We start from the raw sequence: 18,079 nt of genomic DNA, 5'->3' as shown, positions 1-18,079 counted from the left end.
CCGCTAAGATCGTATTCAGCCTCAGGTCCACATCTTGTATCTTAGCCCCTGGCAGACAGCACACCCTTCTGTTCTCCCGATCAGGTCTAGTTACAGGCCTATCTACTCTTCTCAGTAAAGAGTCTCCAATCACGTAGACTTGCCTTTTCCTGGCGACCTCATCCCTTGGCTTCAAACTGTAGGCCGTTTAGCTCTGTTTGTGTACAGTGCCTAGCACAGTGGGGTCTAGTTCCATGACTAGGGCACCTGGGTGCTATGTTAATACAAATAATAATAATTATTATTAATGTGCCCAGTCATCCCTTTATCCTGTGTAATTCTAGAAAAGCAAATCGAGGTTGTATTTTAGTCTTGTCAAATTGTTGTTTATATTACAACATTATTAATATATTGTTCTGTTAACATCAACTTATTAATAACTGTCCAAAGTTCTAGGTGTGTTGCAAAATTTTGTAGGTTTAATGCTCTTGCTGGTGAAGTTTTTTCTTGTTGATGTCATTTGGGAAAACAATAGGCCAGATCTGCAGCTGGTGTAAATCCAGTGTATTCAATGGAACGTTGCTGATTTACACCAACTGAACATCTAACATGGTGAATTTTATTTGGTGTCTGGATATCCCAAAAGGTAGCTGATCTGGTTTATTGTTAGCTTTTTGCTAAATATACAGGCTCAGTCCTGCCCTCCTCACACTTGTAGAATTTTCATTAAAGTATAGATTAAGATATAGCCTTGCATCTTCAAAATGCTTCTGTGGAAAAACAGAACTATAGTAGATGTACTATAGGTAAGAGAGAATTTTCCATTTGGCTCTGTTGCCAGCAGTTGCATATACTGGACCATGAGCTGCAAGCTGATCTCCGAGACAGACTCTAAATGGTTCTCTGCTTTCTTTAGATGATATAGAAATAAGAGGGATAGAATAACTTAGTTTCAAAAACTAATATGGTTCTAAAGAGATATTAATAATGTTATAAATTGTGAGCTGTATTTCATGTTGTGTTCGTCTATCTGTAAAATATTTAGTTCTATAAAATGTGGACTTCATAACTCCTGAACTTAGTATCTTATGTAATTATTTTATGTGTAATTAACATAGATCTGTCACAACTCTCTTACTAGAGAAACAACAAAGTCCATTTATAGCACATTATAAATAACTGTTATGTAACCTCTTGGACCCTTCCCTACCTTCTGGAGCTAAGGCAAATGCACCCTGGCACATTGGCTCCTCTCAGCACCTCCCACTCCGTGACCCCAACAGCTGCCACCACAGGCCTTCTGGATATGGAGCTTTAAAGTTCCAAGCTGCCCCAGAGCTCTTTGCCACAGCACAGCCACCATGAGAAATTACAATGGCCTGGACCTTTACACTTGGGCAGGGAACCCATCTAGAGACTCTGGGTCCCAGTTGATGCACAACTCCTCACAAAGAGTAGCTTCTGTTAGCCACTAGGCCAGCACAGGTCGTCTGGGAGTGGAGCTTTGAAGCACCAGCCCCTCAAGAGGCCTCAAAGACCCAGGGGCCCATTATCCTTTAATCAAACTCCTGTGAGGGCCAATTAAAAACATGGGCAGATATTCCAGCACGGAGCCCCATGTTGGGGCCCCTTTAGATGAATCTCTGCCAGGGGTAGGTTGTGGTTGGTGGACTTGGCATCCTCCTCCCTGAATCCTCTGTTGCTGTGGCAAGAGACACTCTTCTCCACAGAACTGCCTCTAAGGGGCAATGGGGTGTTGTTGATGTCCTCACCTACACCCAAAGAGCCTTTTACTTGGGTGGTTGAATGCTCCCATGGACTTTTGCTTCAGGAGGTAAGACTGCACTCAAGCCTCTGTTCCAGTAGGTAGAAAGTGCAGCCTTCTTACATACCATACACACAGAACCCTGCTCCTAACGGTAGCAGCTGTTCCCCCTTCCAAGAACCTAACTGGCTCAATCTCTCTTGTTTTAAAAAGACCAGGCAGTGCTGCATCAAATCATATTTGGGTCAGATTTGGAAGGTTGTCTTCACAACCACAAGGAGCAGAAAGCATAGATTCTACAGAAACCAATAGCTCTCACTTAGGGAAGATTCCAGGTCTTCCTTTTTGCCTTCCTGGCCCAGGGCCTGGAAACCAGTTATAGAGCAGACAGGTCTCAGTTTTGGAAATGTTATAGTATTTTATTTGGAAAGCCAGTGAGTGTCTTTAAAGCAGAATTTTGTTTTGATCAGGGTAAGCATAAATAATGCTGCTGTAGGAATGTCTTGCCAGTGCCAGGGAAATTTTCAAGGCTCTGAGTTGTTTAACTATGTTTATTTTGCATCATACATTCTGATGAAGATCTAGCTGGCAGAACTGCTCTTTTTACGTCATTTCTGACTTTGTTCTATGATATAAGTGGGTTAAAAAAACCATACACGAGGGCCACAATCCTGCCATTTGCTCTGAACAAGTGCAGGGGGCTGCCTGTGTGGAATTCCTTTCAAGTTCAGGGCCTAAGACAGCATTTGCTACATTTATATCTATCGCACACACACACACACATTTATTTTAAAAGGATCTTATGAAGGTTTCCAAGTCAAGCACTCAAATTTAGGAAATGCCAGCATTAAAGTTGGCTATGCAAACTTAAAAGAGCTCCTTTGTGTGTATGGATTATGATATAGACTTTAGTTACATGATCACATACTATATTTTCCATTGGATCCTGGCCTCATTCTGCTGTAGGATGGATAGTGCTTAATTAATGAGCAGCTATTCAATGTTTTATTTTAACCACACAGTTCAGTATGTTGCCATAGGCCGTATTTACTGCATGCTAGTCAAATTGTGATGTGAAGGGGCTCTTCTATGATACTGATCACAGTAGTATCCATCTGCTTCCCAAACATTAATTAATTATTTTTTGCATCATCACTGTGAGGTGAGAGGGTATTATTATGGGGAAGTGAGGCACAAAGAGATTAAGGTAAAAAATGTCCACTAATTTTAGGTGTCCAATCTGAGATGCTGAAGACGTGATTTTTTTATAGTACTTAACAATGTATCACCCTTTATATATTCAAGTACAGCTCTTGCTGACTTCAGCACTTCTCCTGAGCAGGCCTCACTTGGGCCCACAGAAAATGAGGAACACACAATTAGTGACTACCTGTGGAAAATTTGGGTTAAGTGACCTGCTTAGCATCACACTCTGTGGCAGAGGCAGAGGTAGAAGCCAATTCTCCAGGGCAGAATTCCACTATCTTAACCACCAGATACTCCTTTCTCTTCCTGCAACCCCCTGCCCTCATTCACTATGCAAAGGGCCCTACCAAATTCAAGGCCATGAAAAACGCGTCACGGACTGTGAAATCTGGTCTCCCCACAACGAACTCTTGTCTTTTGTGTGCTTTTAGCCTATACTGTACAGATTTCACAGGGGGAACCAGTGTTTCTCAAACTGGGGGTTGTGACCCAAAAGGGACTTGCAGGAGGGTCGCAAGGTTATTTTTTTGGGGGGGTCATGGTATTGCCACCATTACTTCTGCGCTGCCTTCGGAGCTGGGTGGCCAGAGAGCAGCAGCTGTTGGCCAGATGCCCAGCTTTGAAGGCAGTTCCCCACCAGCAGCAGAGCAGGTAGCAGTACTGCAAACCTCCCTACAATAATTTGGTAACTGCTCCCCCCCCAACTCCTTTTTGGGTCAGGACCCCTACAGTTACAACACTGTGAAATTTCAGATTTCAATAACTGAAATACTCTCAGCATAAAATTGATCAAAGTGGACCATGAATTTGGTATGGCCCTAACTATGCACCTTTCAACTTCTATAACAAATGAGGCAAGGATCCTATAGACAGCAGATTCCTTCACTTATGTGGCCCTGATTAATCCTCAGAGCAGATCCATTCCATGCACTGAATCAGGCAGAGGGCCCATGGAAGAAATATGTGATCATGTAGTTAGACTGTGTCATAATATATATTCTTAGGGATACACAGGGAGCCTTAACTCTGGCATTTCCTAACTTTTGAGTGATTGATTTTGAGTCAACCACAGAGTGATCGGGGATCGATTTTATCACGTCTGCACTAGACATGATAAATTGATGCCCAACAGATTGATCACTACCTGCCGATTCGGTGGGTAGTGTAGACATACCCTCAGTCTCTTTTCCCAGCCAGTCTAATTTCTTTCCACCTATCCCAGTTCCTTGTCAGATCTGTCTCTTCTCTCATCTTCTCCCATTTCCCCCTGGTTCCTTGTTTCGGTCTTGTGGCCAGACAGTCCCAGGTTCCCTCTCTCCACTCAACCCTCCAGCTAACTGTATCCTAGTCCCCTATCTTCCCATTTCTCTCAATGATTCTTTGTCTCCTTGCCCAATTAGTTCCTGTCTCCCCACCTAACCAGTCTTAGACTCCCCACCCAACAAATCCCAACATGCCCTTCCTTCCCTAGCTCCCAGTCTCCTTGCCCAGTCAGCCCAGTCTTTCCTGGCCAATCCCAGTCCCCCCCCAGTCCCAATTTCATGAGATCTCTTGTCCCAATCTACTCTTTTCCTTCTCTTCCCCCCCTACCCCATTTGACTTTTGTCCCATCTGCAGCTTCCTCCTCCGTGCTTCCTGGGTACCAGCAGTAGGGTCATGGAGAGCACAGAAGAGAGAGGCTCCCTGCTCTGAGTTATGGTGCCCAGTTGCACCCTGGGCTGAAGCAGCCATTATGGGTAAAGTTCTTCTTAGCCTCCTAACCCGTGGCTGGAGAGGGCATGTGCAGTCCAGTCCCATGCAGAAGCTGTTGAGGGGATGGAGGCATCTCAGTCAGGGCTGGTCCACACTGGGGGGGGAATCAATCTTAGATATGCAACTTCAGCTACGTGAATAACGTGGCTGAAGTCGAATATCTAAGATCGAATTACTCACCCGTCCAGACGGCGCGGGATCGATGTCCGCGGCTCTCCGTGTCGATTCCGGAACTCCGTTGGGGTTGATGGAGTTCCGGAATCGATATAAGCACGCTCGGGGATCGATATATCACGTCTAGATTAGACGCGATATATCGATCCCTGAGCAATCAATTTTAACCCGCCGATACGGCGGGTAGTCTGGACGTACCCTCACTGTGAGGATGGCACATGCATAGTGTGGTTATATGTGAGGGCAGGGAGGGGATGCAGCATAGCCAGTTGCTCTGTGGACAGGGCATACGTGCAGTCCTGTCACATGTAGGAGCCGTGAGGGTGGGGGGAGGAGATTCAATTGCTCTGTAGGGATGGCACATACACAGTGTGGTTACACAGAGGAGCTGTGAGGGGATGGAGGAGGCTGGTCTGGTCACACACAGGAGCTGTGAGAAACTCAAGCATGTTCAATGAAGAAGGAATCTTCAGAGATTTTTAGCTGTTAAGATCCAGTGAGTCTTTACTGAACACAGGGGCAGCTCAATGTTTTTTGCTGCTCCAAGCACAGCAGTCAGGCAGTCTTTGGTGATGTTTCTGTGGGAGGTCTGCCCTGGTCCCACAGATTCAGCGGCAGTTCTGTGGGTGATCTGCCAGTCCCATGCCTACAGCGTGCCCACTGCCAAATTGCTGCTGAAACCGTGAGACTGGCGGGCCTCCCGCAGAAATGCCCCGAAGGCTGCCAGACTCATGGCGACTGGCATGCCGCTCCCTCCCAGCTTGCTGCCTCAGGCACGCACTTGCTGCGCTGGGGCCTGGAGCCACCCCTAACTGAACAAATACAAAATGTGATTTTTCAAAGGCTAAAAATGATCAATTTTGGGTGGATTTTTAGTGGGATGGTACAAGGTATACTCCTGACACACAGTCCACTCCCCTCCATGGAGGTGTAAAAGCATTTAAAAGTAAAGGTCTCAAGATTTTTTTTAACATGAGCAAAACAACAACATATTTTTACTTAGCCTTGTTCTTGAAAGCAACTGAACAGTTTTGGCTGAAATGTGGCTTGAGGTGAGCACCTGGCATGGGAAATTGCAACCCAAAGTGTTAAAGTTTGGCAAAATTATAAGCAACTAAAAATGAGGCCTTATGGTGGAAAGTGTCAGGGAACGTTAATAATAGGTGGTGACCCTCTGCTCTTTTGTGTAGAAATTTTGCTCGAATGTGGACTCTAGCATGATTGTGGAATGATTTATTAATCTGCACCATCTCATTTCCCCTTTTATCTCAGATGTCTTGGTGCCATTTTAGAGGGACTCAGTTAAGGTCTTTAAAGTCAATCAGTAGAGGTTCTCTTGTTCTTAATAGATGATCCTAAACCCCAAGGATTTATATTCCATCTATCATGTTGTTCGGAAAAATTAATCAGTGTGAGGATGGGTTTGTGCTAATGCACTGAGCTGGGAATCCAAAGAAATGTATTTAGTTTCTATCTTCGCCATAGATTTCCTATGTGACCTTGGGCAAGTCGCATAGTCTCTTTGTGTGTCAGATCCCCATCTGTAAAAAGGAGATAAAATATTTCCTTTATACTCTCTTTCATTTGTCCTTTCTATTTAGGTTCCTATATCTGTATAGTGCTTATCACAATCGGAACCCTTAAGTGCTACTGTAATCAAAATAATAAATAAGTGCAAAACATACTGGCTTTGTCACAGTAGCAAAACTAACACTGCAGTGAACTCATGATCAATTACATGATTACAGAAGTTCTGAGTTTGGCCCATTCAAATTGATTTTTCTCCTCACAGATTTCTTTAAACAAATAGTAACCAACTTAGAAGAATACAGGAATCTACCCCTGCTAAAACTTTGGATAGGACCATTGCCTTTTGTGATTTTATATCATCCAGATGCTGTGGAGGTGAGTGTTCCTATCTCATGTTTAATAAATTTGTTTGTACAAATCATAAAATTTATGACAGTTATGCCCTAACCATATTTATAGCTGCCTCTGGAAATTTCCATTACATGCATCTGACAAAGTGAGTATTCACCCATGAAAGCTCATGCTCCACTACATCTATTAGTCTATAATGTGCCACAGGACGCTGTTGCTTTTTACAGATCCAGACTAACACGGCTACCCCTGTGATACTTGATTCCCTAATTTAAAATTTTGTGTTTGTTTCATCTCCAGATTTTATAGTAAACATTGAAAATGGCTGGTCATGAAGGACTGATGACAGTCACCAAACTTCTTGTTACATCTAGAGCAGTGGTTCTCAAAGCTGGTCCACGGCTTGTTCAGGGAAAGCCCTTGGCCAGTTTGTTTACTTGTTCAGGGAAAGCCCATGGCCGAGGGACGTACTGGCTGCCGCTTCCTGCAGCCCCCATTGGCCTGGAGTGGCGAACTGCCGCCAGTGGGAGCCACGATTGGCCGAACCTGCAGATGCGGCAGGTAAACAAACTGGCCCGGCCTGCCAGAGGCTTTCCCTGAACAAGCAGCGGACTGGCTTTGAGAACCACTGCTTTAGAGCTTAGGCTTCATGCAGGTCTCCTCCTCCTCCCTGCCTGCCCTCCCTGCCTACTTTTATGCAGGTGCTTTACAACTCTAGGCACTCAGGGGAGCACAGGGATTGCATGCCAGATGTTCCTCCCAGTGGTATGTTGCATGAGCTAAAGGGATGACACAAATCACTCCCTGTCAGTGCAACTGAGACACAATACCCCTGGTGTTCTCTTTGCAGGGGTGTGAGTGCCATCCCCTTTACTATGGCAGCGTGCAAATAGTGCAGTCTAGCCCTGAATGGTTTGCAGTTTGCTTTGAGATAAATTCAGAATTTCTTCTTCTGTGTCTTTTCATTGATTAAAAATGCGTCTCTGATTCTTGACTAAGTGAGAGGAAATGTTTATCCAGGTTTTGGACTGTGAAAAACCTTGAACTTCACTTCGCATTATCAACATAACAGGTTCTGACAGCAAATACTGTGTTAATGATCCACTAGTTTAAAATGTCAGTGTAGTGCTATTATCTTTGGGGTACAGTTGTTTTTTTATTAGCAAGTGATATACGGGTGAGATACATTTTATTGTATTTATTAAATAAAATGCATACAAAAATCTCTCAACAGGACTTGAGGACTGATGGAAATGATATAATTTGCATCAATCATATTAAAACTGAAAAAAGTATTTTAATTAAAACCATAGGTGTTATTTTACAAAGGAGGATTCATTATTTAGAGTAGTCTTAAGGTAACTCTGTTGTTCAGGTATCTCTTCTGTCACTGATTATCAGGACACCTGTTTATGTATTAAAATGTATAAAATGTGCCCACTACCATCAGCCTCTAGATGTGTATATAATTCAGTCTTTAAATAGATGCCCAAGAAATTCAGGTTGACCCAATGTCACCCTGAGACCCTTCTACTCTATGATTGTAAATGGGTGGTCAAGTTTATAGGAGAGCAGTCATAGCTTTGAATATATTTTGCAGATATCCCCCTAATAAAAAAATAGAATGCGTATACAGTGTTACCAACTTCTTTTAAAGAGATATTTCCCCTCTGTCCTTTCTCCTGCTGGTAGGTTGTTCTAAACAGTTCAAAGCACATAGAAAAATCTTTTCCGTACAAGTTTCTACATCCATGGCTTGGCACAGGACTTCTAACAAGGTATAGTAATATATAAATAGAGTCATGTACCTTTAATGTTATGCAAAGTTAAATTCTAAGATATAATGTATATTTACTGCCTGAAGACTAGAATGTGTTATATTTTATTTGCTAATAAGCAGAGTAAAAGTGTAATTATGGTCTGAATATTAGAATCTAAAGTACAGATGCCCCAAGATCAGCTTTAGGCCCATGTATTGCCTGCAAGGCCATAAAGTGGGATCCTTCTGCAACCATCTGGAGTCTAGAAAGGATCAGTTCTTGAAAGGATTGTGCGCTGTGAAGAATGTGAATGAGACTTTAGAGCAAATGATATAGTAAGACCTCACTCGGATTCACCGAGCTCGAGTTTTCATAATTGATACACCTCTACCTCAATATAACGCTGTCCTCAGGAGCCAAAAAATCTTACCGCGTTATAGGTGAAACCACGTTATATTGAACTTGATTTGATCCACTGGAGCACACAGCCCCCCACCCCTGGAGCACTGCTTTACTGTGTTATATCCAAATTCGTGTTATATAGGGTGGCGTTATATCAGGGTAGAGGTGTAGAAACAACTTTTAATTCTTCAGCAAAAGAATATCAGTCAATTATAATCCAGCAATATCAAATATTCTCCCCACACAAATGACACATTTAGTCTTATTGATGTACCTCTCAGCTGTCCTCAGACTCAGCTTCCTGAACTTCAAGGCGAGCCATGTGCAAGGGCACCCACTCGAGGCTCCGAACTCCTCACCCATCACCGTTTTGTGTCTCTCTCCTTCCTGATGAGGTTTTTCTAGGATGCGCAGTTCCCTGCCTCTGCTGTGATATTCCCAGCAAGCCACAACTGCCTGAACAGGCCAGTGTCTGTATTTTGCTTTTTCTCCAAAGGCTATAGAGAGTTGAATTGCACACAGTTATAAGTTCCCACACAGCTCTTTCTAAGCAGGCACATTTATTTTTAAGGTGAAAGGATTACAGGGAAGACATATTCAAAAGAATAAAAGAACCTACACACATGCTGAAAAGCTTACCAAAGATGACTCCCACCGTGCCCTACTCCAGCAGGGGCTTTGGTAGGAGTCAGTCCTTCCAATCCCACCAAAGGGTTTTTCTGTAGTGACAAGTTCATTACAGCTTTTGCTCAGAACAGGCACAGCGATGCATATGTTCATCTTTCCTTTACACGGCTTGGTCCTTTGATCTTGGGATTCCGGGATTAGGGAATCAGCTGATGATTGTCCTGTCCTTAGGGTGCAGTTGCATAACCGTGGGGGTGGGGTTGGAGTGAATTTGCATTCACCTCCCCCCTAGATATTTCCTAGGAAATCCATTTCACTAGTATTATCCCCAAAATCCATTTTTGTCTGCCACTTTGTTCAATATAGTCATTTGATCATTCAAGCCCACAACCATTCATTTAATGCAATGGACCCTAAAGATATGTAAACTTAATTCAATAAGGTCTCCCAAGTATATTGCGGGAAATTGCCGTATCTGTCACGCTTGGGTTAAACTAAAGTATGTCAGTCCTCAGGAGACTGTTGTGTGCCAGAGGCAGAGAACAAGGAAGACTGACCAATACCCAAGGCTCTTTCAATGGCAGGGAATTGATTACATAAGCTATGCACAAATGATCTTCGTTGGTGATCCACACATTGTGCTATGGAGGATGGCAAAAATGCCCAAGTACCCTTTCCATCTGACTTGGTGATTCTTTCCTGACCCCAGATCTGGTGATTAATTTGACCCTGAGTCCATGTGCAAGACACACCAGCCATTGTCAGAGAGAGGATTTTCTGTATGACTCAGACCTGTGGTCCACCTTGTCTGGTGTGCTGTCTCCAGTAGTGGCCAATCCTTGATGTTTCAGAGGAAGGTGAACCCCCCCTCACTATACTCCACAAGAAATCTGGCCAATTGTGCATTGGGGAAAAAATTCCTCCCTGATGATTACAGGTGACTGGTGAAACTCTGAAGAATGAGATTTGATTATAATCATTGTCTTAATACAAAGCTGCAAGGGTAAATGAGCATGCTGAGGACAATGCAGACACACTTATTCTCCCCATGGTCCATGAAGAAAAGAGACGAAGGGTGGGATTCATAAATTCACAGATTCTGAGCCCAGAGAGCCCACAATGATCATCCAGCCTGAGGGTGGATTAAAACATATTTTTTAGAGAGCTATAGAATCTCATTTTAAAGACTCCAGGCAACGGTGAGTCTACCACCTATGTTGGTAAATTGTTCCAAAGTCCAATTACCCTCACAGCTAGGAAGTGGCATCTTATTTCAAGGTTGAATTTGTCTAACTTCCAGCTATTGGATTGTGTTCTGCCTTTGTCAGCAAGGCTGAAAAGGCTTCCCTCTATCAGATACCTTTTCCATGTGTAAGTACCTGTGCACAGTGATCAAGTCATCTCTCATACTTCCCTTTGATACGCCGAACAAATTGAGCTCATAAAGCTTCACATTGTAAGTCTTGTTTTCCAGCCTGTCATTTATTTTTGTGGCCCTCCTTCAAACTGTCCTTTTCCTCCTCTTCCTCCTCCTCCACTTGTATCATCGTAGTGCCCAGGAGCCCCCGTCATGGATCAGAACCCCATTGTGTTAAGTGCTGTGCAAACATAAAATAAAAAGACAGCCCCTGTTCCAAATGTTCACCAGAACTAGTCACGGTATTGTAGTCCCGATCTTACCCATGGTGTGAACAGAGACAGGATCACTTACTTCTACTTGCTATTCCCCCTTCTTGACATCCAAGGATCATACTAGTCCTTGTTACCACAGCATCGCACCAAGAGCTCATCTGGAGGTAATTTTCTATGATTACTGATAAGTCCTTCTCAGAGTCACTGCTCTCCAGGTGACCCTCCTGTAGGTATAGCCTACATTCCTTGTTCCCAGAAGTATTATCTTTCATTTGGCTCTCTTAAAACACATTTAGTTGGATTGTGATTACTCTGTGACAGTACCTGTCTGCCTGATTATTGGTGACCTTATCAATGTTTGTGTCATCTGCAAACTTTACCAGCAAATATTTGATATTATCATTTACATCACTGATAAAAATATTGAATAGCTGTTGACCCAGAACCAATCTCAGGGGTCTCAGCTAGAAATGGTCTCACTCACTAATATATCTCCATTAGCAACTACATTTCTGAGATGTCAGTGAGTCAGTTTTTAATCCATTTAAAGTATGCCCTGTTAATACTATATAATGTGATCTTTTAAATCAAATGTCACGTGGCATTAAGTCAAATGCCTTGGAGAAATCCAAGTATACTATATTAACATAGTTGCCTTTGTCTACCGGAACTGTGCTCTTAAAAAAAAAAAAAAAGAAAAAGACAGCAGGTTAATTTGGCCCACCTATTACTGAAACCATGCTGACTGCCATTAATTATATTTGTAGCCTCTAATTCTTTTTTTAATAAGAGTCCCAAATTAACCCTTCCATCATTTTATCTGGGATCAGCATCAGGCGATCCAGTGTATAGTTCCATGGGTCATCCCTTTTTCCCTTTCTAAGATTTGTTAAAAATTAACGTTAGTGGTTGAGAGAGCTCCTCAGCTAGTTTCTTTAAGGCTCTTGGGTGTAAGTTATCTGTGGATCTGGAAATGTTTAATTTAAGCAGATGCTGTGTGACAGGTAGACTAGGCTCAGAGGCCCCCTGCTGGAGGCCTCAGGGTCCTGTAACACCCTGTCCCAGAGAGGAGCAGAAGAGAAGTACTCCAAGCACCTTAGGAGTGGCTGCAAGGGAGGCAGTCAATCAGAGTCTGCTGGAGCAGCCAATCAGGAGCAACAGGCTCAGAGCAGTCGGCTGCTGCATGGACCTGTAAGGGAAAGGACCAGGTTACTGGCTGTTTGAAAGAAGAGCGGGACCATCAACAGCTCAGTTTGGGCAGTGCCTGGGGGAGCTAAGGAGGCACTCCTGGCTGGCTGCTGGGACTGAGCTTTGGGAGGGCTGCAGGAAGATAGTGTCTTCAGGGAGGAAGCCCTGGGGGCATGGCCCCATATCAGGGCTGGGACTAGTTAAAGACTGAGCTTGGGGAGGGTAGAGAGACAGACCTCTGGTGGACCTTATATCCTGGAAAGGGTCTGTTCTGATTCACATATAGACAGTGTGGGTGACTCGGCCAGAGGGCTGAATCACTGAAAATACCACCAGCCACCAGCAGGGGCCACCAGAACTGAAAGACTGCAGACACATCCAACCAGAAGAGGGTGCTCTCTGAGAGGTGAGTGTCACAGCCTCACATCCTCTTTTGTTATAGATGTTTACCTTTCTTTCCATCGACAACATTGTGTGGAATGGATTCATGCTGCGGCATGGTTCCAAACACAGAACAGAAATATCTGTTGAACATTTTTCCCTTTTCTGCATCAGTATTTACAGTTAAATCATTTACATCTAGCAATGTTCTGATACCTGATATAGGGTTGTTTTGCTCCTAATAAGTTTAAAATACCTTATTATTGTCTCTAACCCATTTGGATATTGATATTTCATATATTTCTTTATCTTCACATATCAGTTGCCTACATTTTTAACTTGTATTCATTGCCATTTGCTTCCCCTTCCTTCCATCCTTTAAGTATTTGTATGTGTGTTTTGATTGCTACTTCCACTTTCCTCTCATGTATCACTTTTAACTTGTAGATCTCAAAGAGCCTTTAAAATGGGGTAAATATTCTCATTTTACATATTGGGAAACTGAAGTACAAAAAGGTGAAGTGACTTTCCCAAGGTCATCTAGCAGAATAGTGGCACAAAACCCCAGGTCTTCTGACTCCTATTCCAATACCTGATCGGCTGGACCACACTGCCTCTCTGCAGGGCTACCAAGCAGCTTAGGTCCAGAGCAAGTGGCACAATAAACATAGCTCATTTTCAAACCCTGGGGCTCAAAAGAAGGAGAATAGTGTGCATGTTGAGCACTACTATATGGGGGATTGGAGCAGGAGAATCCTTCCCCACCCTTCAAAGCCACAGAGCAACTACTTAGCCACCACCATAACATTACATTCTTCTTCAAGTGCTTGCTCATATCCATTCCAATTAGGTGTGCGCGCGCCGCATGCACGTTCGTCGGAGACTTTTTACCCTAGCAGCACTCGGTGGGCCAGCAGGTCGCCCCCTGGAGTGGCGCCGGTATGGCTGCTGATATATACCCCTGCTGGCCCGCCCGCTCCTCAGTTCCTTCTTACCGCCCGTGTCGGTCATTGGAACTGTGGAGTACGGCTAGCTGTTCTCCACCTCCCTAGCGTTTCACTCTTGTGTAGTATCGTGTATATAGTTCTTTCATTGTAGTTATAGTTATAGTTAGTGTTAAATTTAGTAAATTGTAGTTCTGTAGATAGTTAGAGAGGATCGGGGGTTCGCCCCTTTTTTCCTCCCCATGGTACCGGGGCCCATGCCCGGTTTACTGGGCTTCAAGCCTTGTGCGGCCTGTCATCAGCCAATGCCCACAGGAGATCTACACGACTCCTGTCTGAGGTGCCTAGGCGAGTCCCACCTTGCGGACAAGTGCCGGATCTGCAAGGCGTTTAAGCCCCGGACAAAGAAAGAGCGGGACAGTCACTTAAAGCAGCTCTTGATGGAGGCAGCGCTGACTCCCGCATCTTCGGCACCAACTCCGGCAGCGGGACCAAGCGTCTCCTCCGCTCCGGACCGCCTGGCACCTACAAAGGCTTCGCTTTCCCGCCCGGCACCGGCCCGGCACCCCAGCTGGCACCGCTCCCTCTCCCCGAGGAGCAAGAAGCACAGGACTCCTGCGGCACCTACAACTGCACCGCAGTCGGAGCGTGCTTCCAAATCGGACCGCCCGGCACCGTCATCTGCCGCGGCACCGAGCGTCGTCGCACCGTCGACTCCAGCTTCGCAGCAGCCGTTGAGTCCGGTGCCTCTTAGCTCCCCAGCACGACCTGCGGTTGAGCTCGTCGCGCCTTCCACGCCGGAGACCTTCTCCGTGGCAAGCGAACTCATCGCCCTGACAGAGCCCGAGCCGCCCCAACCCCCGGCACCACCGGTGCAGGTTATCCAGTCGATGGGCAAGCCCACCATGGTGCACCCACGTTTGCCAGGCGCTACCGAGCATCGGCCCTGATCCAGATCAAGGGACTACTCTCAGCGGCGCTGATCAAGATCCAGACGCCACTCACAGTCCCGGGGCCGCTCCCCGCGGCACCGGTTGTACTCGTGGCACTGATCAAGATCCCGGTCGCCGTCGTACTACTCTCGGCACTGGTCCAGATCGCGGCACCGACATTCCTACCGAAGCCATTCCTGGCACGGCAGCACACGGCACCGGTCGACCTCCCAGCACCGAGCTGGTAGCAGGTCCCGGTCCCGATCGAGGTACCGCCATGACTCCCGGTAGCGCTCGCCGGCACTGCGCAGAGACGAAATCTGTATGCGCAGGGGCCTGGCACAGTCATCGACAGCTCCTCCGTGGCCTTCACGTCACTCGTCCGCCTCTTCACATGTGGACAGCGCCTCCTATGGGGGTTCTGATGTGCAGGCCCACCTGGACCATGGACCACCGCAATGGTCCTCTTGGATTCCCTGGGCATACCACCAAGCCCAGGGCGAACCATTGGGCCCAGCACGCTCCAGCCACTCGGAGCACCATGCACCAGAGGCCACAGTCAGCTGGCCTCCCCCCTCAGGTATGGAAGCAGACCTTGCGCATCCCCTGGCACAGCAGGATGCCCCAGAGACGGAGGTCCCCCAGGATGAGACTTCCGTACAGGAACCGCTCCTCCCTGGGTTATCTTCTTCCTTGTCCCCAGATGAGGCGGTAGTGGGCACATCTTCATCAGGGCCCCCGCCGATTGATCTCCGCACACATCAGGACTTTCTGCGGCGCGTTGCCCAAAATATAAACCTTCCTGTAGAGGAAGTCCCTGAAGTGGAGGACCCGGTGGTCAGCATACTCTCCGCAGAAACACTGACCAGGATGGCCCTCCTCTTCCTCAAATCCATCCAGGCGAAGGCGGACACCATATGGCAGTCTCCGGCCTCCATTCCACCCACAGCCCGCGGAGTGGACAGAAAATATATGGTGCCATCCAAGGGGTATGAGTACCTCTACGTACACCCCGCCCCCTGCTCGTTGGTGGTACAATCAGTCAACGAGCGGGAGCGCCACGGCCAGCAAGCTCCTGCGCCAAAATCCAGATAAGCCAGGTGCATGGACTTGCTGGGCCGCAAGATTTACTCTGCGGGAGGCCTTCAGCTCCGTGTGGCGAACCAGCAGGCCCTCCTGAGCCGATACAGCCACAACACCTGGGAGGCTGTCGGCAAGTTTACAGAGCTAATTCCAGGACTCACGCCAGGAATTTTCAGCTCTCCTGGAAGAGGGGAAGAGGGTTGCCAGGACCACACTGCAAGTGTCCTTAGATGCCGCAGATTCGGCAGCGAGAACGCTGGTGTCGGGTGTAGCCATGCGTCGGATATCGTGGCTGCAGGCTTCCAGACTACCGCCGGAGTTGCAGTACACGATCCAAGACCTGCCATTTGACGGGCAGGGTCTTACTCGGAGAAAACAGATCCCAGGCTACAGAGCCTGAAGGATAACCGGGTTATCATGTGTTCGCTGGGAATGCACACACCCCAGACTCAGAGAAGACCATTCCGCCCACACCCTCAGTGCCATTACCCCCCGCCTCACCCCAGACAGGACTTTACCCGGAGGCGAGGCCGGCCGAACCGCAGACAACAGTCGGGTCCTCAAAGGGGTAACAATTCTGGGTCCGACAAACCACCGCAGGGACCCAAGGCAAACTTTTGAGGGTGCGCCCGAGAGCAGCTTACCAATCCCTTCCCTGGCTCCTCTTCATTTTTTCAACCGCCTCCGCCCCTTCCTGCCGGCGTGGTCCCAACTGACTTCGGATCGTTGGGTCCTGCACACGGTGGAGTTTGGATACCGTCTTCAGTTTATTTCTCCACCCCCCTCCCATCCTCCCTCCTCGTCCCTCTTCAGGGACCCCTCTCACAAGCAACTTATCGTCCAGGAGGTTCGCAAGCTCCTGCTCATCGGAGCTACAGAGGAGGTGCCGAAGGAGTTAAGGGGCAAGGGGTTTTATTCCAGGTATTTCTTAATCCCCAAGTCAAAAGGGGGCCTTTGGCCCATCCTGGACCTGCGAGGACTGAACAAATTCATCAAGAAATTCAAGTTCTGCATGGTATCCTTAGGAACCATCATTCCTTCCCTGGATCCCGGAGATTGGTACGCCGCTCTCGACATGAAGGATGCATACTTCCACATTGCAATTTTTCCTCCGCACAGGCGGTATCTATGCTTTGTGGTAAATCAGGATCACTACCAATTCACTGTCCTCCCCTTTGGTCTCTCCTAGGCCACTCGGGTATTCACCAAATGTATGGCGGTTGTCGCTGCTTCCCTGCGCCGTCGTCGTATCCACGTCTTCCCTTACCTCGACGACTGGCTTATCTGAGGCACTTCGGAGGTGCAGGTAGTTGGCCACGTCGCCATCATCAGGTAGCTGTTTACGAGCCTAGGCTTGACCATCAACCCAGACAAGTCCACTCTGGTGCCTACGCAGAGGATAGAGTTCATCAGGGCATTGCTGGACTCCAATCTTGCGACAGCCAGTCTTCCCCTGCACCGGTTCCAAGCCATAGTTTCCCTGGTCAAAGGTCTACAAGCCTCGCTCTCCTGGGGCACATGGCCGCATGCACCTTCATCACGAAGCATGCAAGGCTCCGCATGCGCCCGCTGCAGACCTGGCTCGCGTCGGTGTATCGACCAGGCAGGGACGCCATAGACACAATCATATCGATTCCACCGACCATTATAGGCTCCCTCGGCTGGTGGACGACATCCTCCCAAGTGTGTGCCGGCCTACCGTTTCACGCCCCCCAGCCCTCAGTGTCCTTGACAACGGACGCGTCATCGCTAGGCTGGGGTGCACACCTGGGGACCCTGCGCGCACAGGGTCTCTGGTCGACAAGAGAGCTGACTCTCCACATCAATGTGCACGAGCTGCGGGCAGTCCAACTGGCATGCCAGACATTTCAACGCCATTTACACGGCCGTTGTGTTGCGGTGTTCACAGACAACACAACGGCCATGTATTACATCAACAAGCAGGGCGGGACTCGGTCCTCCCCGCTGTGTCAGGAAGCAATACGCCTGTGGGACTTTTGTATAATCCACTCTATTCACCTAGTGGCCTCCTTTCTCCCGGGAGTGCGGAACACCCTCGCGGATCACCTGAGCAGGTCCTTTCTATCCCATGAATGGTCCATCCGTCTGGACGTCCTTTATTCGGTTTTCCGGAGGTGGGGGTTTCCCCGAATAGACCTGTTCACCTCCAGATCGAACAGGAAATGCCAGGTGTTCTGCTCCCTACAGGGTCGCTCCCCGGGCTCCCTGTCGGACACGTTCCTCATTCCGTGGAAGGGACGTCTTTGTTACGCTTTTCCACCCTTCCCTCTTGTCCACCGAGTCCTGATCAAGGTCCGGAGAGACAGAGCCCGCCTAATCCTGATCGCTCCGGCTTGGCCACGACAGTCCTGG

General features: G+C 47.2%; 1 protein-coding gene across 1 annotated transcript in view; it reads left to right on the top strand.

Moving 5' to 3' along the window:
• The window catches only part of LOC115652277 (protein FAM149A-like), a 133,372-nt gene that overhangs the window by 101,221 nt on the left and 14,072 nt on the right, over positions 1-18,079 (top strand). Inside the window, 2 exon segments of the mRNA XM_030564108.1 lie at positions 6,669-6,781; positions 8,450-8,535. Coding sequence (XP_030419968.1) covers positions 6,669-6,781; positions 8,450-8,535 — 199 coding nt within the window.

The sequence above is a fragment of the Gopherus evgoodei genome, chromosome 5 (genome assembly GCF_007399415.2).
Source record: "Gopherus evgoodei ecotype Sinaloan lineage chromosome 5, rGopEvg1_v1.p, whole genome shotgun sequence".
Lineage (NCBI taxonomy): Eukaryota > Metazoa > Chordata > Testudines > Testudinidae > Gopherus > Gopherus evgoodei.
Note: the sequence above shows the minus strand (reverse complement) of the source record. Positions and strands in the feature narration are given on the sequence as shown.